Source organism: Anomaloglossus baeobatrachus, chromosome 2 (genome assembly GCF_048569485.1).
Source record: "Anomaloglossus baeobatrachus isolate aAnoBae1 chromosome 2, aAnoBae1.hap1, whole genome shotgun sequence".
Classification (NCBI taxonomy): Eukaryota; Metazoa; Chordata; class Amphibia; order Anura; family Aromobatidae; genus Anomaloglossus; species Anomaloglossus baeobatrachus.
The window spans coordinates 384,403,275-384,426,658 of NC_134354.1; the positions used below are offsets into that span (position 1 = coordinate 384,403,275).

A 23,384-nucleotide genomic window follows, 5' to 3' on the forward strand; every position below is an offset into this window, starting at 1 on the left:
ATGAAGTCCAATAGCCACTTTTAGGACGCCACTAAGTTTCCTCAGTGTTTGCTATTATAATGGCTTTGTAACAATGAGCTTGAGTGTGCAATGCAGAGGTGCTGCAAATATCTTTGCACTAGTGGGACACTAATGAAGTCCAACAGCCACTTTTAGGATGCCACTAAAGGCTGCTTTACACGGTACGACCGATTGTGCAATTTCACAATCGATCGTACCCGCCCCCGTCCTTTTTGCGTCACGGGCAAATCGCTGCCCGTGTCGCACAAAGTCAGTAACCCCCGTCACACATACTTACCTCTTGTGCGACCTCGCTGTGGGCGGCGAACGTCCACTTCCTGAAGTGGGAGGGACGTTCGGCGTCACAGGAACGTCATACGGCCGCCGGCCAATAGAAGCGGAGGGGCGGAGATGAGCAGGATGTAAACATCCCGCCCACCTCCTTCCTTCCACATAGAGCCGGCGGCGGCCGCGGGAGGCAGGTGAGCTGCTCATCGTTCCCGTGGTGTCACACGGAGCGGCGTGTGCTACCACGGAAACGATGATCAACTAAATTAAACAATATTATGGAACCTAGCGAGCAGTACACGACTCACGATTTGTGAGCGATACTGCGTCGCTAGGAGGTGTCACACAGGCCGGCATCGCCAGCGATGCCGGATGTGCGTCACAAAAACCGTGACCCCGACGATCTATCGCACGATAGATTATCTGGTGTAAAGCAGCCTAAGTTTCTACAGTGTTTGGTATTATAATGGCTTTGTAACAATGAGCTTGAATGTGCAATGCAGAGGTGCTGCAAATAGATTTGCACCAGTGGGACACTAATGAAGTCCAACAGCCACTTTTAGGATGCCCCTAAGTTTCCTCAGTGTTTGCTAGTATAATGGCTTAGTAACAATGAGCTTGAGTGTGCAAAGGGCAGGAGGGTACAGTGGCTGGGTTGTGGGTTAGTGTAGAGGAAAGGAAGCCTCACTTTCTATCCCTCCTAATGGGGAAATGCAGCAAGGAACTCCCTGACCTTAGCTACACAGACACTCTTATCTGTAGCTGTTAAACAACGGTTTCCACGGACCTGACTGTCACTTATGGCTCTGAGCCTGCTGTAATTAGCCCTTACAAGGGCTGAAAGAAACTTCTATCCCTATTCTGTATAGCGCTGTGTGTAGAGCGTACACAGCAGTATCGGCGACAGGAGCTGCGTCAGAGGTGACTGACACCCAGACGCAGAAGGCAGATAATGCCGTGGTGGAACAAAATGTCCGTTTTTATAATGCAGGGACATGTGACATGGACATCCTATCACACATGCCGTTGCTTCTCTGGCTAAAAGTCCACTTAGCTGTGTGTGTGTCTGGGATTGGCTGACATGCTGGCCCGCCCCACTACATGCGCGCTTAGGGAGGGAAGGAAGAACAGAAAAAAAAAAATGGTGATCGCCATTATCTCAGCAGCAGTGATCTGAACGCGCTGTTCCCGCACACTATACGCTGAAATTTCATAATAGTGTGAGTCACAGAGAGACTTACACTATTACAGCAGAAAGTTAGCTAGTATATAGCTTGGCTTTTTGCTGCTAGAATCGTTCTCGAACGTAACTATAACTATCGAGCTTTTAGCAAAAAGCTCGAGTTCTAGTTCGATCTAGAACAGCCCCCAAAATCCCTCGAACCGCGAACTGGAGAACAACGAACCAGGAACAGCGCTCAACTCTAGCTATGATTTCCCTATGATTGCAGTATCTCTTTAAAGTTCCTTGTAGAGCCAAGCCGATACCAAAAGTTTGATTTTCTGAGCTCTTACTTAGTGTTCATTGTGTTTCACATGGCCCTAACACCTACCCGTGTTTATTATAGTCGTGGGATTTTCTACCAAATATACTTACAGGTCTGTTATTCAAGTTTTGACGGCCTTAGCTAAAAGCTAAATACTCAGATGTTATCTTAGGGGTTAAATATTGTGTGGGCTTCATAGATCTACTGTAGACACAGGATTAAACCCTGACTGCATCCTACTGTAACTGACAGGTTGCTTAGTAATTAGCCTATACATCACAGATGGGAATTGTGGACTTTGGTGTCGCACCCCGCTGCAAGGAATTGCAACTAGGGTAAGAGCACTTATAAAACTTATTTGACCTGTACAGTTGATGTGAAAAGAAATTATCAGTAGATATACAGTATATGGTGCAAACACCGGTAACGGCTCTGTTCAAACTAAAGGGGTATGTAGTTATCCAGAGAAGACACTACTAGAATGTCCCCTGATGGGCCATGTGTTTCTGTATAATATTGGACATTATCTGTGCCTTCTGAAACCTTGCTCTGAGAGTTGTAGCATCTACACTGACCTCTGCTGGACTTTCTCAAAACTACATTTGCCTTATATTGTAAAGGAAGTGAAGCAGCAATGAGGACATTTCCAGGTCTTTTTCTGACAGGAAAGAAAGAAAGATGTCTTTGGCTGAGGATTAGACTTCGAGTTCTGAGGCCCTGCATTCCTACTGGATGATGCGGCACTATGAGAAAGAAGGAGTAGTAGTATCTTATATTGGCTGAGAATGCCAGCTTTCAAAACACCATAAATGTATTTAGCAAATGTGGGGTTTTCAAATGAACAAAGTTAATTTTAAAGTTAATTTGAATCAATAGATCTTGGAATAATAATAAGTTCCCCAATTATATGTGATTTAAAAAAATATTCCCATGTTGAGATAATCTTATAAATGTGTCCTGCTATGTACTGTGTAATGGCCGTGTCTGACTGTACAGAGACATGGTCTGATCATACCACAGCTCTTGGGTCGAGGAGGAAGCAGGAGAGTGTAAAGACATTACAGTGCAGAATCATAGCTCATTCTTTTTGTGAAGTAAAACATTATGCGGCTTGTTTTTGAAAAATGTTTTAAGTCAAAGAAGGAATTATTTGCAATCCCATGGTGTCCTGTCTGTGCACTTTATTACACCCTCTCCTGTGCACAAGGTTTGATATGATCAGTCCATGTTCCTGCACGGTCAGACACAGCCATTACACAGCACATAGCAGGAACTCAAATATTAGATTATCTCAGCACAGGAAAAAATGTTTAATCACATACAATTGTGAAACTTTTTATGCCAAGATCTTTTTATTAAAATGAACTTTGTTGGTTGGACAACACTGATAATCATGAAAGCATCGGATTGACAGACTGTGGGTCACTTTGGGCCATTTGCTGTCAGTGATTTCCCTATACCTAATGGTTATGTTCATCTCTGAGTGAAATATTTTCTTTATTACATATTGAACATATTGGATCGAATGAAAACACAAAACATATTATTGCAATGATATTTATTATATGCTAGAAAGCTATACATTGATTAATAAAATAAAATATATATATGTATATACTGTATTTATATTGCTGCAGGTAAAGGTGCACAAAGTGTTCTACAGGCGATACTGTAACAACACACGGAGAGCGTTTAGAGTGCAAAAGAGCTTAGTATTAGTCAGATGCTGTAAAAATGTCCCAATCCAAGTAGCTCATAGCCAAACATTTCCATAGTCCATAATTAAAAATGGCACACAAGTCCTGGCCACATCCTGATAGATCATCCACACATAGGATTTTGAACAACTTTCAGAGTAGAAGCGATGTGTACTGTTATGGGGGATATTACATGTCATCATATCTTCTCTAGTTACATTGTATGCATAGCACACATATGTATTAGACGTGATTAGAGAATAAATATCACAGACACAGGCCATTCTTACTAGATCAAGCTCACACTGATTCTCCGCAGCGTACAGAAGCCATAATGCTGGATGGGGTCGGGGCCTAAGTGCAATATACTGAAAGAGTAATCACACAAGTCTCATTAGTGAGGAGGGGGCTGTTTAGTATTACACACCATCACACACCGTCCCCCAAATCAGAACTTCATGGATATCATCATGAAAAATAATAAACATAATGTATTAGTGATATCTTAGCCATAATACCCTTGCGGCATCAGCTGCTCCTCAGCACATTACACCTCTGCCCGCTCCATATACTACTGTGGCGTCTGTTTGCCTCTGGCCATTGGTGTATGTGCTCCTATTATGTCTGGTCTCTTTCTGTGATCTTTTATAGATTTGATTCCATTTTCTGTTACTTAGACAGTTTTTATTTGTGCCCTATTTTTGGATGCTTTAATAATTTAAGAATAATAAAGAATAGAAACTAAGCAAAGTTCATAAGATCATGATCTATCCATGTGGAAAGCAGATTTATCGTGTCTTCCGGCTTTAGAGATGTGACGGGAAATTCCTTACATAAACTTTGCAATCAGCAGTGAGATGAGTGATACCAAGGTCCATGACGTGGAGAAACCTATGGAAATCATAAAGAGCAGTTTGTTAGTGTCCATGACTATGTAGGATCTGCTTACTTCTAAAAAGACCAAAATATTCTACAGTCAGGTTATAGAAAGACCAAAGACTACAAACATATTTAGTCCAAATTTACATACAAAGATTTCACAAAGAGTTTTATTTATTTTTCTGCATGATTTTTTCCTCCCCCACTCCTAAAGTTTTTGTAATGAATTTACCGTATTTTTCAGACTGTAAGACGCACTTTTTTCCCCCAAATGTTGGGGGAAAGTGGGGGTGCATCTTATGGTCTGAATGTAGGGCATGGCTGCGGGGAATGAGGGTGCTGCGATGGAGCGGGTCATCGGGGGCACGAGCAGGCTACAGCAGTACCTGCCGTGACCACGTGGGCCTGCTCATTACATATGCACGCCCATCCTCCCACCCATCTCTCAGCGCTGAAGGCAGCGCTGACAGGTGGGCGGGATGATTGGGTTAGGGACGCGCGCATAGTAAACAGCCAGCCCGCATGATCACCCCTGGCAACTACAGCCTGGAGTGATCATGTGCGGCTGTATTCACTGCTGTGAATCAGTGTACTCACCATTCCCCTGCAGCACCGCGATGTCCTCCTGTCTGTGCCAGCAGCGCTGTGGGAGCCGGCCACGATCCCTGCAGCACTGTGATCTCCACCTGTCTGTGCCAGCCGCGCTGTGTGGAGACTAACGGTGCTCACAGCGATGACGTCATCGCTGTGCACACGTGTCCACACACAACCACGCCGGCACAGACAGGAGGACATCACGATGCTGCAGGGATCGTGGCTGTCTCCCACAGCGCTGCCGGCACAGACAGGAGGAGGAGCGATGCTGCGTGGAGCAAGGAAAGGTGAGTATAAACGTTTATTTATTTTTTTCTGTGTGCCACAGGATGCAGGACATATAGCAGGATGATGGGGGTATATGAGCAGGATGATGAGGGTATATAAGAAGGATGATGGGGGTATATGAGCAGGATGATGGGGGTATATGAGCAGGAAGATGGGGTATATGAGCAGGATGATGGGGGTATATGAGCAGCATGATGGGGTATATGAGCAGCATGATGGGGGTATATGAGCAGCATGATGGGGGTATATGAGCAGCATGATGGGGGTATATGAGCAGTATGATGGGGGTATATTAGCAGGATGATGGCGTATATAGCAGGATGATGGCGTATATAGCAGGATGATGGCATATATAGCAGGATGGGAGCACATACCAGGAAGGGGGTATATAGCAGGATGGGAGCATATACCACGATGGTAGTATATAGCAAGATGGGGCTATACCAGGATGAGGGACATATATATACACAAGGTAGAGGGATCATTACCAGGATGGGGTACCTTAGTAGAGGATTTGGGGACATTACCCCCATAACAGTGTCAGCAGCAGATACTCGCCCCATAACAACGTGTCATGACCACATTTGTTGCTTAAAATTTTATTTTCCTATTTTCCTTTTCTAAAACCAGGGTGCGTCTTATGGTCCGGTGTGTCTTATAGTCCGAAAAATACAGTATCTTGATAAATATGTGAAAATCCTCAGATTGCAAAAATTGAGTATTACATATTCTGAAAAAACATCAAACGGTGGTTTTACACATAGCATTTATTTTTTATAAAACTTTTTGTTTTGTAGTATTTTCCTAAAAAAAAAATTAAAATATACCATAGCCGATTTGAATCAAAAAGTCAATAAAGAATTATTAAAAGCACTTTAGCATGTTTTTCATGTTTCTTGAATTTTTCTGTTATTTTTAAAACCCAGTACGCTTTTGGTGTGTTTTTTTTGTTTAATGTGTTTCTATATGCTTTTATATAGGAGCAACAACATAAAAGTGATATCTGAATAACAAAAAAGTAATAAAAAAATTAAGCATAAAGATGAATAGAAAATGATAAAAAATGATGGGAAAAAATGATTGGAAGGATTAGTGGTATAATCAAAACAGCCTCAAGGATTGTACGAGTCCTCTTTTTTTTTTTTTTAGTTTTTGAGAAATAAAGAGTAACTGTTGTTTTTTTCATAAGTCAATGAACATAAGAAACTTATGCTTATTACTATAATATTTCTTATTAGAAAAGTTAGCTTCTTTTTCCTTCTGAACTGATTATTTATTCTCAAAGTTTTGAATTCACAAGTAAAATATGTTTTCAGTTAATATAGATGTTCCCATTACTAAGAAAGATGAGGGTTGGTGCTCATAAAGTTCTATGGTGGACTATAACTGTCCTTTAAGGAGAACTTGCAGCATAATGCCTGTGCCCATTTCTAGCTCCACCCTCATAAAATGACGGTTACTCTTTAGTGGGGATAGAAACATCAGAATCAATAAAAAATTATTTTACTTTTATTATGTGATTCAGAAAAATTAAGGCCATTTATTAAATGATAGAAAGCAAAATGAAGTTGTAGATTAAGGCCTCATTGCAAATTTATACCAATATAGAAAGTTAAATTTCACATAATTAAAGTTACATTTTATTCATGTTCTTGTAAAATCACATCAAATATAAATAAATACTTACGGCCAGTGGCACCAGAGGTAGGATCACTTTCTGTAAAAAGGAAACAGAACAAGGTTAGTAAGGAGCAATCATCACAAACTAACACGGCCAATATTACACATAGAAAATAATAATAATAAGAGGAGACACCTTAGAAAGACAAAGCTAAGCAATAAGATAACAAAAGAAACATAATGTGTCTGTACACTGTATATATTCGATGTCTATACACTGTATGTGTTGGGTGTCTATACACTGTATATATTGGGTGTCCATACACTGTATATATTGGGTGTCTATATGCTGTATTTATTCAGTGCCTATACACTGTATATATTGGGTGTATATATACTGTATATATTGGGTGTATATACACTGTATATATTGGGTGTATATACACTGCATATATTGGGTGTCTATACACTGTGTATATTGAGTGTCTATATACTGTATATTTTGGGTGTTTATACATTGTATATATTGTGTATATACACTGTATATATTGGCTGTGTATTCACTGTATATATTGGGTGTCTATGCAATGTATATATTTGGTGTCTATACACTGTATATATTGGGTGTGTATACACTACATACTGTATATATGGGATACATCTAGGAAAATAAGAGATTCATGAGAAAGTAAAGCAATGATCTATGACATTTCCATCCGTACACAAAGTACACAATGTAAGTCTAAACATCCATGAATAGTGGGGATAGAACTTAGTGCAGCCAAACCCAAATATCAGTGAAAATAACCCAAATTAGAGATCTAAAGTGTTTCTCCCCTTGGATAGATTCATGGGTACCTCTATTAGAGGTCATTGATAATATGTCCTGCAGTGATAACAAGGTTTACTATGAGATTAAAAGTGGAGATATTCTGTATAAATGGAGGGTCGGTGCTCAGGATTGCTCTGTTTGGCCCAAGAAACTCCAGTCTGACACTGATATATAATGTGTTAGCCCAGCACAGTGTGTGAGTACAAAGTACTAACGCCAAATATGGAGGATTTTCTTACCAGCCACAAGCGCCACGTTTACAGTTGCTACGCTTTCTGGTGTATATGATTTTCCGATTTTTTGGTTGCAGTTCTGCACAATGTAGAAAAAAAAGATTATTTTATTGAGGATATTTTTCCAGAAAAATAATTGGTGTATGTAAAATGTACATTGAAGCTATTATATTTACATATATGATATTATTAATTCTTTATTGCATCAGCAAAATAATGTGTTATGTCCCTTGTTCTCTTTCACAGTTATTTATATAATGATAGCACTTCTTTAATGTACCGTCACATAGAGTGACGCTCCAGCGATCCCACTAGCGATCTGACCTGGCAGAGATCGCTGGAGCGTCGCTACATGGTCGCTGGTGAGCTGTCAAACAGGCAGATCTCCACAGCGATCAGAGATCAGCCTCCAGCCACCAGCGACCCGTGTGACGTGTTACTAAGCAAAGCGCTTCGCTTATAGTTACCCGATGTGTTCCTTGGGTACGTGTGCAGGGAGCAGGGAGCCGGCTTCAAGAATCTGCTGACGCTGGTAACGAAGGTAAATATCGGGTAACCAAGCAAAGCCTTTGCTTGGTTACCCGATATTTACCTTGGTTACCAGCGTCCGCAGAAGCCGGCTCCCTGCTCCATGCACATTCAGTTTGTTGCTCTCTCGCTGTCACACAGCGATGTGTACTTCACAGAGGGAGAGCAACGACCAAAAAATGGTCCAGGACATTCAGCAACAACCGGCAATCTCACAGCAGGGGCCAGGTTGTTGCTGAATGTCACACACAGCAACATCGCTAGCAAGGTCGCTGCTACGTCACAGAAAATGGCGAATTAGCAGCGACGTCGTCGTCGCTGTTGTTGTGTGTGACATGACCATTAGACTTTAATCTATGGCTTTACTTTAACAGAACATAGTATAAAAGAATAATAGATAAAGCATTCTTACCACTGCACAGGTAGTGTTGCAGATCGTGATATCCGAGTACAGATTGAGAAAGATTTGGTTAGTGATCTGGAAGACGCTCATGGAATATCTTGCTGAACTGCCATTACCATTATTTATGACAGAAATGAGGCCAACACCATATGTAGGGTCTGGGCACCTAAACATAATGGAAGTAGATGAAGCAAATACAGAGTTCTACACTTTCTACTCATATTTGTGTCACTCGTGTGTTAAGTGCTGCTCATTATCCTTGTAACATGTCCTCTGTAGAAGTGATATAGATTTATATTTTTGGAATCAGAAAAGCTACAAGTGACAAAAGAAACAATTTTTTATGGACCGGATTTCCTTCAAGACCAACCTAGGTAATGGCTTAGTACGCAGAAGTCTGGGGCTATATGTTGAAAAAATAACCAAATATTTGTACATTTTTCAGTATCATTTTGAAACCCCCCCCCACAAAAAATGATGCATTTGAAATTTACATCCATATACTGTACATACAATAAATTGAGCGGTACATTTATGTTGTCCATCTCTACATTTTGCGCTGTCTTGTTCAGTCAAAGGGGGCAGCTCTGTAGTTACCTACTACAGTTTCCTGCATTGCTGCCCCCACTGAAGGCATTGTAGATACTGGGTGATAGACACTAAGGGAGTGGGAGATGTGAGTGCAGCGCTGGCTCTCTGCTTCTATCTCCAGCACCACCTTAGCTTATGACTGTAATGGAAAATGTCGTAGGAGGTCAGAGTTAGAAGCCGTGAGTGACACTAATGCCAGGGAGAGGAAGCACAGAATTATGTGCTTTGGCTAAAGGTGTAGAAATGTGATAATCTGGCTCTGGGTTACATAATACAGAAATTGATATCCTCATATGGCAAGTAATGTCAGCTGAAATAACCCCATTATGTTGTCTCATTTTTTAAAAAAAATAAGCTTCTTTATTTGAGCAATATTTAATTGAGGAAATCTATAAGTGTTGATAACAAGGTTATTAGTGTCTTCAGTAATGTTCTATACATAAGAGTACACTGCACATGTGCAGCTTGTGTTAGATCGAGGATCCATTGATCAGGGTATATTTCTGTTAGGACTGGATTTTATACTACAAATATATAATTTTATCCACAAGAGAGATTTTATACAGTTGCGTTCAAAATAAATAATCCAGGTTAAGCCCCAAATGTTTCCTGATATTCTCCTACGTGCCGTAATATATGAAAGGTTTTAAGAAACATTTGCTCTTAGCATGTTTACACACAATTCTATAGCATTGGGAATGACTGAGATGGTTTTGTGCCTGATAGCTCACACATCATAGAGGACATATAACAGATCATATCTTCTTGACAAGCTGAAGTTAGAAAAGTAGGGAAGGCTTACCCGTCTGGTCCACTTGTTAGATTATATACCTGTCCCGCTCCTGGATCGGTGGCACCTGGGGTGGCATATATTCTTAGCACTTTTATGTTAAACTGGTTTGCATCCAATTCTGGCATCACTACTTCAATATAAACTGTTTGTTCCACAGTTAGAGTTGTGCTGTCAGTAACTGGTTGGGAAAATTGAGCATCTGTATACACTGTCATATATACAGTCAATGTTCCAGTTACTCCTGGTACTGATATGTCCGTATTCCTGAAAAACATATATAACACATAATTAGTGTTGGAAATACATATATTTGTGTATATCTAAAATGTATATATTTATATGAGTGTGTATATAGTGAAATCATATTGAAGCACATTAGCTTGTATTAGTAATATAAATATAATCCTAGGATTAGCATGGCAGATGTTATGTCCTTTACATACTGGAGAAGATATAAAGAAGGAAAACTTACCCTGATACTGGTTTTAACGTAATGTTAAGTGCAGTATGATATGTGAGGGGGTAGATACAGGTGAGGTTGGCGGTGGCGTTATTTCTAGTCATCACGGGGTGTTGCTCAGGATAAATATGCAGGATATTGGTATAAATGGCATAAGTTGCATTTACCTGAGAAGAAATAAAAAATGGCTATGACATACTGTACATTTTATCTGTGGGTCATAGAAATATTTGAATGGCACTTAGCTCAGTGTTGGTCTATTTGTTGTGTCTCGATCTGACGTTTTGTAATAGTACTATTTTTGCGCAGATGCTACATTTTGATCGTCTGTTATTGCATTTTGCGCAAAATTTGTGGCGACCAAAAAATGTAATTTTAACGTTTGGAATTTTTTTGCCACCACGCTGTTTGCCGATCAGATTAATTGATTTTATATTTTGATAGATTGGGCATTTCTGAACTTGGTGAATACAAATCTGTGCATATTTTATATTATTTTAACCCTTTAATTTTCAATAGGGCGAATGGAGGGTGATTTGAACTTTTAGGTTTTTAGGTTTTAGGTATTTTTTTAATTTTTCAACACTTTTTTAACTTTTTTTTTATTTTACTAGTCCCCATAGGAGACTATAAGGATCAGCAGTCTGATCGTTTGTGCACTTATGTTGATCACAGCTACACCACTGTGAACACCAGAAGTGATCATCCTCTGTCTCACACAGCTCGCGGCCGGGTGAAACAGGAGTCATGTGAGCTACAGGAGTCATCACATGGTCCTTGTCTAGGTCCTTCACAGAGGGATATCTGGCTATTTTCTGTGTCGAGCCTCCTAACAGAGGCTCCACGGACCTGTTTTGATTTGCATACTTCCCAGGGGGCAATGCACCTAGGATTCACTGTGTTGAGCGCCTTTGCTGGCAGCCAGCAGTGTTTTCTTTGGATGGTCTCCCTGAGATCAGTGATTGTTTTGTCTTGCTGGTCTATTAGGCATTGCTCCCACCTAGCCAGAATCCTACTCCACACTGATGAGGGGCAACACCCTGAAACAGCTGTCTGTGGATGGATACCTGTCCTTGGAATTTCCCTCGTCATATCTTTAAACCCGTCAAAGAGTTGGATATTGACTACATGGGCACTTAATATGGTGGTTATGTTGGTCTCCTTAAAAAGAGCCACTCCTTGGCTAGGTCCTTCCTGGAGGGTTATCTGGCTATTTTCTGTGTCGAGATTCCTAACAGAAGCTCCATGGACCTTTTTTGATAGCTGTACAAATCAGCTGACATGTGCACGGATCCCCAGTGACTGCAAACGGCAGCCATGTGGTATTAACACTATGACCGCTGGGATATCATTTTAAAGGGTTAATGTTGATCTTATTAACATGTATATACAATCATAAATCTGTGGTCAATGTAGAGAATTGACACATGATTCATTCATTACAGAATTGTACAGTGGACTGGGGGCCATCCGTTACAGAACTGTATAACGGTCCGGGGGTTATTCATTATAAATCTGTACAGTGGTCCGGGGGTCATTTATTATTGAACTGTGCAGTAGTTCAGGGGTTATTCATTAAGAACTGTACAGTGGAGCATGGACCATTTATTACAGAATTGTACAGTGGAGCAGGGGTCATTTATTGCAGAATGGTACAGTGGTCTGGGGGGGTGATTCATTCTAGAACTATACAGTGGTCCGGGGGTCATTCATTACAGGATGGTACAGTGGTCCGGGGGTTCATTCATTACAGAACTATACAGTGGTCCGGGGATCATTCTCTACAGAACTGTACAGTGGTCCGGAGGTCATTCATTACAGGTCTGTACAGTGTAGCAGGGGTCATTCAGTGCAGGATTGTACAGTGGTCCGTGAAAGAGTCATTTGAGTGAGGAATAGATGATTTATGAAAAGATAATTCAACATCCATAATAAGAAAGGCTTTTTATAGTTACAGTCGTCACATTATGGAATTACCACAGATTGGTATGTAGAGATACAATGTGAACATTGATAACAAGGCTAGATTCTTATCTAGTGATAAATGGCATTGAGAATTAAAATGGAGCTTTTTCATCATACATTGAGGTATGTATTACTTTTACTCACTTGTAATCTGTTTCCGCACTTTGTGGAGCTCATTGGGTTGTGGAAGCCTACTTGAACCTCTCCATCTACCAAGTAATCTGTACTTGTACAATCAGGATCAGTATTATTAAGCAGTGCCAAGTTAGATGTGTTGAACAGGCTCTTTTCCAGTTGGCATTTAGAAATGTAAACGGTCATCACTCCATTTGTGCAATTAATAGTTGGACTTGGTGGTTTCACTAAATTCGGGAAAGAAAGGTTAAAGTTGCTTTACATCCATTAGAAATGCACACAGAGAACCATTCTAAGACAAAGACTAGGAGGATCATAAATAGATTACATGTGTATTGAATATTACTTGTGTTGTGACCATCCAATCTCTGGAATTAACCAATTATAACTTCATTTGTGAACATTTTTTTATAACATTAATGATATAATAGTTAAGCCTCTGACATGTGTAGAAGACTGGACTATAGCACAAAGGTAACATGGAGCCAAAGGGACTCTGTGTGGTGCTCTATGACATTCTGTGTGGTGCTCTATGACATTCTGTGTGGTGCTCTATGGCACTCTGTGTGGTGCTCTATGGCATTCTGTGTGGTGTTCTATGGCATTCTGTGTGGTGCTCTATGACATTCTGTGTGGTGCTCTATAGCATTGTGTGGTGCTCTATGACATTCTGTGTGGTGCTCTATGACATTCTGTGTGGTGCTCTATGACATTCTGTGTGGTGCTCTATGGCACTCTGTGTGGTGCTCTATGGCATTCTGTGTGGTGTTCTATGGCATTCTGTGTGGTGCTCTATGACATTCTGTGTGGTGCTCTATAGCATTGTGTGGTGCTCTATGACATTCTGTGTGGTGCTCTATGGCATTCTGTGTGGTGTTCTATGGCATTCTGTATGGTGCTCTATGGCATTCTGTGTGGTGCTATATGGCATTCTGCGTGGTGCTCTATGGCATTCTGTGTGGTGCTCTATGACATTCTGTGTGGTGCTCTATGACATTCTGTGTGATGCTCTATGGCACTCTGTGTGGTGCTCTATGGCATTCTGTGTGGTGTTCTATGGCATTCTGTGTGGTGCTCTATGACATTCTGTGTGGTGCTCTATAGCATTGTGTGGTGCTCTATGACATTCTGTGTAGTGTTCTATGGCATTCTGTATGGTGCTCTATGGCATTCTGTGTGGTGCTATATGGCAGTCTGCGTGGTGCTCTATGGCATTCTGTGTGGTGCTCTATGGCATTCTGTGTGGTGCTCTATGACATTCTGTGTGGTGCTCTATGGCATTCTGTGTGGTACTCTATGGTATTCTGTGTGGTGCTCTATGGCATTTTGTGTGGTGCTCTATGGCATTTTGGGGGGGCTCTATGGCATTCTGTGTGGTGCTTTATGGCATTCTGTGTGGTTCTCTATGGCATTCTGTGTGGTGCTCACTGGCATTTTGTGTGGTGCTCTATGGCATTCTGTGTGGTGCTCTATGGCATTCTGTGTGGTGCTCTATGGCATTCTGTGTGGTTCTCTATGGCATTCTATGTGGTGCTCACTGGCATTTTGTGTGGTGCTCTATGGCATTCTGTGTGGTACTCTACGGCATTCTGTGTGGTGTTATATGGCATTCTGTATGGTGCTCTATGGCATTCTGTGTGGTGCTCTATGGCATTGTGTGGTGCTCTATGGCATTCTGTGGGGTGCTCTATGGCATTCTGTGTGGTGCTATATGGCATTCTGTGTGGTGCGCTATGACATTCTGTGTGGTGCTATATGGCATTCTCTGTGGTGCGCTATGGTATTCTGTGTGGTGCTATATGGCATTCTGTGTGGTGCTTTATGTCACTCTGTGTGATGCTCTATGGCATTCTGTGTGGTGCTCTATGGCATTGTGTGGTGCTATATGGCATTTTGTGTGGTGCTATATGGCATTTTGTGTGGTGCTATATGGCATTCTGTGTGGTGCTCTATGGCATTCTGTGTGGTGCTCTATGGCATTCTGTGTGGTGCTATATGGCATTCTGTGTGGTGCTCTATGGCATTCTGTGTGGTGCTCTATGGCATTCTGTGTGGTGCTCTATGGCATTATGTGTGGTGCTCTATGGCATTCTGTGTGGTGCTATATGGCATTCTGTGAGGTGCTCTATGGCATTCTATGTGGTGCTATATGGCATTATGTGTGGTGCTATATGGCATTCTGTGTGGTGCTATATGACATTCTGTGTGGTGCTATATGACATTCTGTGTGGTACTCTATGGCATTCTGTGTGGTGCTCTCTGGCATTCTATGTGGTGCTCTATGGCATTCTGTGTGGTGCTGCATAGCATTCTGTGTGGTACTATATGACATTCTGTGTGATGCTATATGGCATTCTGTGTGCTACTATATGGCATTCTGTGTGGTGTTATATGACATTCTGTGTGGTGCTCTATGGCATTCTGTGTGCTACTATATGGCATTCTGTGTGGTGCTCTATGGCATTCTGTGTGGTGCTCTATGACATTCTGTGTGGTGCTCTATGACATTCTGTGTGGTGCTCTATGACATTCTGTGTGATGCTCTATAGCATTCTGTGTGGTGCTCTATGGCATTCTGTGTGGTGCTCTATGGAATTCTGTGTGGTGCTCTATGGCATTCTGTGTGGTTCTCTATGTCATTCTGTGTGGTGCCCAATGTCATTCTGTGTGGTGCTATATGGCATTCTGTGTGGTTCTCTATGGCACTCTGTGTGGTGCTATATGGCATTCTGTGTGGTTCTCTATTGCATTCTGTGTGGTGCCCAATGTCATTCTGTGTGGTGCTATATGGCATTCTGTGTGGTTCTCTATGGCATTATGTGTGGTGCTCTATGTCATTCTGTGTGGTGCTATATGGCATTCTGTGTGGTTCTCTATGGCATTCTGTGTGGTGCTCTATGGCATTCTGTATGGTGCTCTATGGCATTCTGTGTGGTGCTATATGGCATTCTGTGTGGTGCTCTATGGCATTCTGCGTGGTGCTCTATGGCATTCTGTGTGGTGCTCTATGGCATTCTGTGTGGTGCTCTATGGCATTCTGTGTGGTGCTCTATGGCATTCTTTGTGGTTCTCTATGGCATTCTGTGTGGTGCTCTATGGCATTCTGTATGCTGCTCTATGGCATTCTGTGTGGTTCTCTATGGCATTCTGTGTGGTGCTCTATGGCATTGTGTGGTGCTCTATGGTATTCTGTATGCTGCTCTATGGCATTCTGTGTGGTGCTCTATGGCATTCTGTATGCTGCTCTATGGCATTCTGTGTGGTTCTCTATGGCATTCTGTGTGGTGCTCTATGGCATTGTGTGGTGCTCTATGGTATTCTGTATGCTGCTCTATGGCATTCTGTGTGGTGCTCTATGGCATTCTGTGTGGTGCTCTATGGCATTCTGTGTGGTGCTCTATGGCATTCTGTGTGGTGCTCTATGGCATTCTGTGTGGTGCTCTATGGCATTGTGTGGTGCTCTATGGTATTCTGTATGCTGCTCTATGGCATTCTGTGTGGTGCTCTATGGCATTCTGTATGCTGCTCTATGGCATTCTGTGTGGTTCTCTATGGCATTCTGTGTGGTACTCTATGGCATTCTGTGTTGTGCTATATGGCATTCTGTGTGGTGTTCTATGGCATTCTGTGTGGTGCTATATGGCATTCTGTGTGGTACTCTATGGCATTCTGTGTGGTGCTATATGGCATTCTGTATGCTGCTCTATGGCATTCTGTGTGGTTCTCTATGGAATTCTGTGTGGTGCTCTATGGCATTCTGTGTGGTGCTCTATGGCATTCTGTGTGGTGCTCTATGGCATTCTGTGTGGTGCTCTAATGCATTCTGTGTGGTGCTCTATGGCATTCTGTGTGGTGCTCTATGGCATTTTGTATGCTGCTCTATGGCATTCTGTGTGGTGCTATATGGCATTCTGTGTGGTTCTCTATGGAATTCTGTGTTGTGCTATATGGCATTCTGTGTGGTGCTCTATGGTATTCTGTGTGGTGCTCTATGGAATTCTGTGTGGTGCTCTATGGCATTCTATGTGGTGCTCTATGGCATTCTGTGTAGTGCTCTATGGCATTCTGTGTGGTGCTCTATGTCATTCTGTGTGGTGGAGTGCTGCAGAGATATTCTTCCTTTAGAAATAATGCTGTAATGTGGCAATTACTGATCTCTTGCGATTTGCATACATTACCTGATGAATTGTATTTACTGAGGTCACAGGTACAATTTACAGATCCACCACAAGTTTGGGTTGTAGCATGCACTACATGAACAAAGAAGAATATTTATTGTTAGATATTACAGGTTTATTAAGACAAATTTACCTACTAATACATTATAAATTGATTAAACCTTTACTTGTAATTTATTTTATTATCTGGAATAAGTCTTTTCTTACCTGATAATAGAGTGCATAGAGCCAGAAGTAATGTCTGTAATATCTTCATTGTGCCTAGAATGTACAGAGAGATGAGCAGAAAATGATTACGATATATTTATAGCATTTGTCCCTTTAGTTCCACTTTCCATTAATATGATGTTTCCTTCCATTCTTTTCTTCTTCTCTTAAAATATACTAAGATCATTGGCAGGATATAGTTAACTTTGGAAACCATTCTAAATACTTTTCATTATATATCTTACACACTTTTCTTTTCAAAGCTCGTCATTTTGCTCCAATAATAGCAGGAGATCAAGCCAAAAGTAAAGGTTGGAAGCCCACACCTGTAGTTGCCCAATTCTTCTTGGGCATCACATAGATACTATGATGAAGATGAAGAAAACTGAGGCTTTTTACAGATAATAAAGTGCCTCTTGCATCAGCATATGAATTAGTTTTTTCAAGAAGGCTCGTTCCTTTATATCAGGCCATACAGCAAACCTGTATTCTATGCATCTTTATCGACTTCCACACACTTAAAATTGCTGGGACTATAAAAGCTGTTCAAAATGCAGAAGGCATTTGTTTTTCGTTTTTTTTTTTAATTTTGGCCCCTATAGATATAGAGGATTACATTTTTTAAATCATTCAAACAAATTTTGATGGATTCCAGTGACTTTATAATATTATAACTAAATTTCTACCTTACAAATAAAGTGCAGCTCCACTGAAGTGGTGAATTAAGAAAAATAGGAGATAAGGATTTTTGTTTTTACATGTGACTAGTTCACTGCAATGATTTCCAAAGTAAGTACTAGAAACCATCTTTGTTGAGACCAGTGATTGCCTTCAGCAATTAAGTAAATGATTGATGGGACATCATCACTGCAAGACCAGAAGGGAGCATTGAGGGAAGCACCTGAGGCTCTGTGGATTCACCAGATATGTATTGGCATTACTCGATTTTTATCAAATTCCCTGCTCTGACAAATTCTTAAAATCTCAGAAGAAAATTTCTAAAAAACATTCAGAGAATGCATTTGATTTTGCTCTATGCTTAATGAGAGAACACATCATTTTACTAATATATTTTCTTAATTTAAAATGTTATATTAAAAAAAGATGAAAAAAATGTACAAAAAAGGAGTTGTGGAACAATGAAGATAAAAAAATACTTATGAAATAGTTTAGAATATTTTACATTATGTTTTTGTATTTGGTATGTGCAAGAAAATCCAATTATTTAATGTAATTCATCGAGAAGTTATTTACAAAAGTCTATGTGCACCTTATTAATTCAATTATTATTGTCAGATAATGTTTGATAAATCTATAATAATAATAATAATAATAATATAAGAACCAATTTACAATCCTTACTGAAGCTAGTCTGGAATAAGCAAGTATACGCCTGGTGTGTTACCTTGATGCGCAGGTCAGGTGAAGCCGGTAGGTGTCTAGGACTTGGTCTGGTCGGAGCTGCTTATATACTGCTTGTCCTTATGCCTCAGGTCCAGGCAGAGGACGTAAGATGACAGGGTGTGTATGTGGTGACAGAAGTGTCTACGACAGTGCCAATCCCTAGCAAACACTAATATTACAGCTATTTTAGCTCCAGGTGATTTGTTTTTTGCAATAGCAAGCAAAACTCAAGTTCAGTTTGAATGTTTATGACAATTGATAAGAATGTTGCTGTTCTGTACATTATCAAATAAATTTGGAGATATACTGCCCCTCCCCAAGGTACAATGTGCATAGAAGTATGTACACTTCTAAATTAAGTATGCCTTATAAGTAAGTCTACATTCTTGGGATATCATTGATTAAAATGATGTTTACATCAAATAAGGTTAGGAGAGCTCTGAGGTTTGCCAACTTGAAATACACAAAGAAAAGGTTCATGGGCATTGCAGCCAGTCAAAACTTCTACCATAGAGAGGATGCCAGTGTTGTAGACCTCACCGGTTAATCACTTTTTATTCAAGCACTGATTGTATAACCTCAATAACCTGGCAGTAAAGTTTGTGCCAGGGAAGGGTTAATTTGTTCTGCACATATGTGGCTAAGTCTATAGATCAGATGGATCAGATAGTATATGGTATTTAGTACACAGAGTGAGTGGTTTTGGCTGGATTTACATGCAGTGGGGTTTTTTTGAGATTTCATGGTGGTTTCGTTGGTATATTTTCCATTTCTAATTTGGCATTTTGCTTTACTATAAACTACTGCAGTAAGATGTTACTTTAAAGTCCATAGTTAACCACTGTAAATGTTACATAAACAGCATTTTTGTTTTTTTGTCCCTTTTGTAGTGATTTTGGGGTCAGTGATGTTTTTTCAATATAGTTCATGTTTAGTGTGGGGTAATCTTTCTGGCATTTCCCATAAAGTTGATCATAGGAAAATGCAGATTAACATGTTAAGTAAAATACACAGTACAGTGTTTCCTACAAAATAGACCTACCACAAATATAAGCCCCAGCTGGATTTTTTAACCTTTTCGGAGTATACTTAAAATATAAGCATTACTCCAAAAATAAGCTGCAGTTATGTTTGATCATAATACTAATAATAGTATCCTGAAATAGGATAAATATACATAACTGCTATGAAAAACATGTAACCTATCAGCCCATAAAATTGTAGGTTTGTTAACCCAAAGAGAGGCATTAGTTTGACAGGGACCCAATATGTAGCAGAGCTGAATGGCAGATGACATAGTAAAAACGGATCCCCTATGCATTACACACGCATTACACATGCTTGGCAAGTCAATAAATAAAAAAAAAAAGGGTGCCCAATGCATATGTTACAGAACACATGATCTAAAGAATCGCACACAATATTGATCAATTTAACATAGACTACTAACGCACGTGTGACAGCAAATGGACGACCTACGTGCGATCTCATTAGATCACATATGCGATCTGGGCGTGTCACATCGCAAACGTGATTGCACAACAAATTGCAACATGTAAAGCAGGCTTTAAATAATTAAACAACAAATATAAAAACACATATATATGGCACACAGATGAATGGCAAATGGCAGTTATTTGAACTTACACATTCCGAGAGAACGCTGGCTGCAGGACACGACAAGATCTCCAAGGCATAAGTGGTGAGCTCAGGTCATTTTTACAGATTGGAATCCCAAAATGAGCAAGGCTCCAGTTGCAGAGTCATGGCATCGATATTCACTTGGAGATACTCCTGTATCATCCTCTCCAGGCGTTGACTATAGGGTGCTTTACACACTGAGACATCGCTAGCGATTGCTAGCAATGTCGTGCACGATAGCACCCAGCCCCGTCGTTGGTGCGACATTTTGTGATCACTGCCATAGCAAACATTATCTACGGCGACTGTGACCACCGAACAATCACTCCCTCAAGGGGGAGGTGCGTTCGGCGTCATAGCGACATCACTGTGGAGTCACTAAGCGGCTGGCCAATAGAAGCGGAGGGGCGGAGATGAGTGGGACGTAACATCCCGCCCACCTCCTTCCTTCCGCATTGCCGGTGGACGCAGGTAAGGAGATGTTCCTCGTTCCTGCAGTGTCACACATAGAGATGTGTGATGCCACAGAAACGAGGAACAACCTGCGGCATACCCACCACCGATAATGAATAAAGGAGCGACGTGTCAAAAAGCACAGATTTTTGCCGTTTTTATGATCGCTGAATGTCGCTGCTAGCTGTCACACGCTGCGATGTCGCTAACGACGCTGGATGTGTGTCACAATCACCGTGATCCCGACGATATATCATTAGCGATGTTGCAGAGTGTAAAGCACCCTTATGTGTCAGACTTCTTGTGTCTTGTGGCCTTGCAAAAGATGGTCTAAAAAATTCATGAAACGATTCCATAAAATTCATGTTCCAACCAGATACGGTGTTGCTGGTATGGTTTGACTGATGATGACTTGACAGTCCCATGGTTGGCAAGTTACAACTGTGAGATTCACTCTATGCACCACTGGTGTTTAGTGGAAAAGCCGAGCTAAGATTGCGTAACAGCTTCTGCTGATACTCCTGTACACGTGCGTCCCTTTCTATGGCTGGAATTATTTCCCCAAATTTTGACTTGTATTGGGGATCTAAGAGTGTGGCAACCCAGTAGTCAGCATTACTTCTAATTCTGACAAAATTCCGAGGGTCATTTTGCAGGTAGTGCAGCAAGAAGGCGCTCATGTGTAGAGATGAGCGAACCGGTCGCGGTCCGGCTCGAGTTCGGTTCGCCGAACGGAGGAATCGTTCGAGTTTGGTTTGGCGAACCAGTTCGGCCAACCACTCGAACCACATAGGAAACAATGGGAGGCAATCACAAACACATAAAAACACCTAGAAAACACCCCCAAAGGTGTCCAAAAGGTGACAAACAACTCACAACACAACACAAGCACATGGGAAAGTGACAAGGACATATACTCATGCAAAAACAAAAGAGCTGGACAAGAAAAAAGAGGAGACACAGATATATGAGTATATGCAAGGAAACATCGATGCCATTACTGTGCAACTTGAGCCCTGCTCATTTTAGGCTTCCAATCTGGATAAATTGCCTGAGCTTGCCACGTACGCCTTGGGAATCTTGTTGTGTCCTGCAGCCAGCGTTCTCTCAGAACCTGTCTTCAGTGCTGCTGGAGGTCTGTTGGCAGATAAGCACACGCGTCTGTCCACTGACAATGTGGACATGGCTCTCAGAGGACTTTTCTTCCCCTGGGTCAGCCAGGGGACGCGAAAGGCACGCGTATGTTTGAGAGTGCTTCATGCAAAGCATCTTTTTCATTTTGCAAAGGGGGATCAACTGATGCCAGTCAAGTGGGGTGTGTGTGGCCCAATTAGTGGAAACGAGGGAGACTGTGGTTGGAGTTCCCTTGCTGTGTTTCTAAAAAAACCAAGATGAACAAGTCATGGCTCTCAGAGGACTTTTCTTCCCCTGGGTCAGCCAGGGGACGCGAAAGGCATGCGTATTTTTGAGAGTGCTTCATGCAAAGCATCTTTTTCATTTTGAAAAGGGGGATCAACTGATGCCAGTCAAGTGGGGTGTGTGTGGCCCAATTACTGGAAACGAGGGAGACTGTGGTTGGAGTCCCCTCGCTGTGTTTCTAAAAAAACCAAGATGAACAAGTCATGGCTCTCAGAGGACTTTTCTTCCCCTGGGTCAGCCAGGGGACGCAAAAGGCACGCGTATTTTTGAGAGTGCTTCATGCAAAGCATCTTTTTCATTTTGAAAAGGGGGATCAACTGATGCCAGTCAAGTGGGGTGTGTGTGGCCCAATTAGTGGAAACGAGGGAGACTGTGGTTGGAGTCCCCTCACTGTGTTTCTAAAAGAACCAAGATGAACAAGTTATTGCTCTCAGAGGACTTTTCTTTCCCTGGGTCAGCCAGGGGATGCGAAAGGCACGTGTACTTTTGAGAGTGCTTCATGCAAAGCATCTTTTTCATTTTGAAAAGGGGGATCAACTGATGCCAGTCAAGTGGGGTGTGTGGGGCCCAATTAGTGGAAATGAGGGAGACTGTGGTTGGAGTCCCCTCGCTGTTTTTTACATGATTTTCAAAGTGCATGACATGCCTAAGAGGTTTAGTTTCGGCATCTCAAACTTGTTAGCTACAGAAAGGCTGCCTTTACACCCTTTTGTCACCGAGAATTTTCGAGACCTTATGTCCATTGCAGTGCCCGAAGAGCTGATGGCCATTTGCCACTCCTTCTCCAAGAAAGGGGTGCCCGCGCTAACACAGCAGGTCACACACAACATCACCGCTTCCTTGAGAAACTCTGTGTGTGACAGGGTGCATTTCACCACAGATACTTGGAACAGTAAGCATGGACAGGGGCGTTACATGTCACTGACTGGGCACTGGGTAACTATGGTGATAGATGGAGAAGTGTCTGCTGTACAAGTCTATCCGTTCCCACGAGTTGTGTGTTTAAATCCTTCCTCTGTATGTACAAGTTCCTCCACTGCTTCTGCCTCATCAACCTCGTGTTGTTCCTGCACCTCAGCCCAAACCCTGTGTGGTCAGGCCACCCTTCCTTGTAACTACGCCCAAGGAATCCCACACACCTCCTTACTATGTTGGCAGCAGAGCTTAAGGCCATCAGGCGGTCAAATGTTTACTTTGAAATGTAGGGGAAATGTGAAACACCGCTGAGGAATTGTGGACGGTTAGCTCTGTAGAGTGAGACCGAGTTTCATCAATGGTTCTGTCCACTC

The 23,384-nt window shown here is 41.6% G+C and overlaps 1 protein-coding gene across 1 annotated transcript; it reads right to left on the minus strand.

Annotated features, from left to right (window-relative positions):
* Positions 1-4,301: 4,301 nt before the first annotated feature.
* LOC142290145 (pancreatic secretory granule membrane major glycoprotein GP2-like) lies at positions 4,302-17,227 on the minus strand. The gene is made up of 9 exons (XM_075334086.1): positions 17,179-17,227; positions 16,972-17,043; positions 12,803-13,020; positions 10,706-10,860; positions 10,243-10,497; positions 8,859-9,015; positions 7,925-7,997; positions 6,921-6,950; positions 4,302-4,363 (listed from the first exon to the last, which is right to left on the minus strand). The coding sequence occupies exons 1-9, from the start codon at positions 17,225-17,227 to the stop codon at positions 4,302-4,304; spliced, it is 1,071 nt and encodes a 356-aa protein (XP_075190201.1).
* Between the last annotated feature and the right edge of the window lie 6,157 nt (positions 17,228-23,384).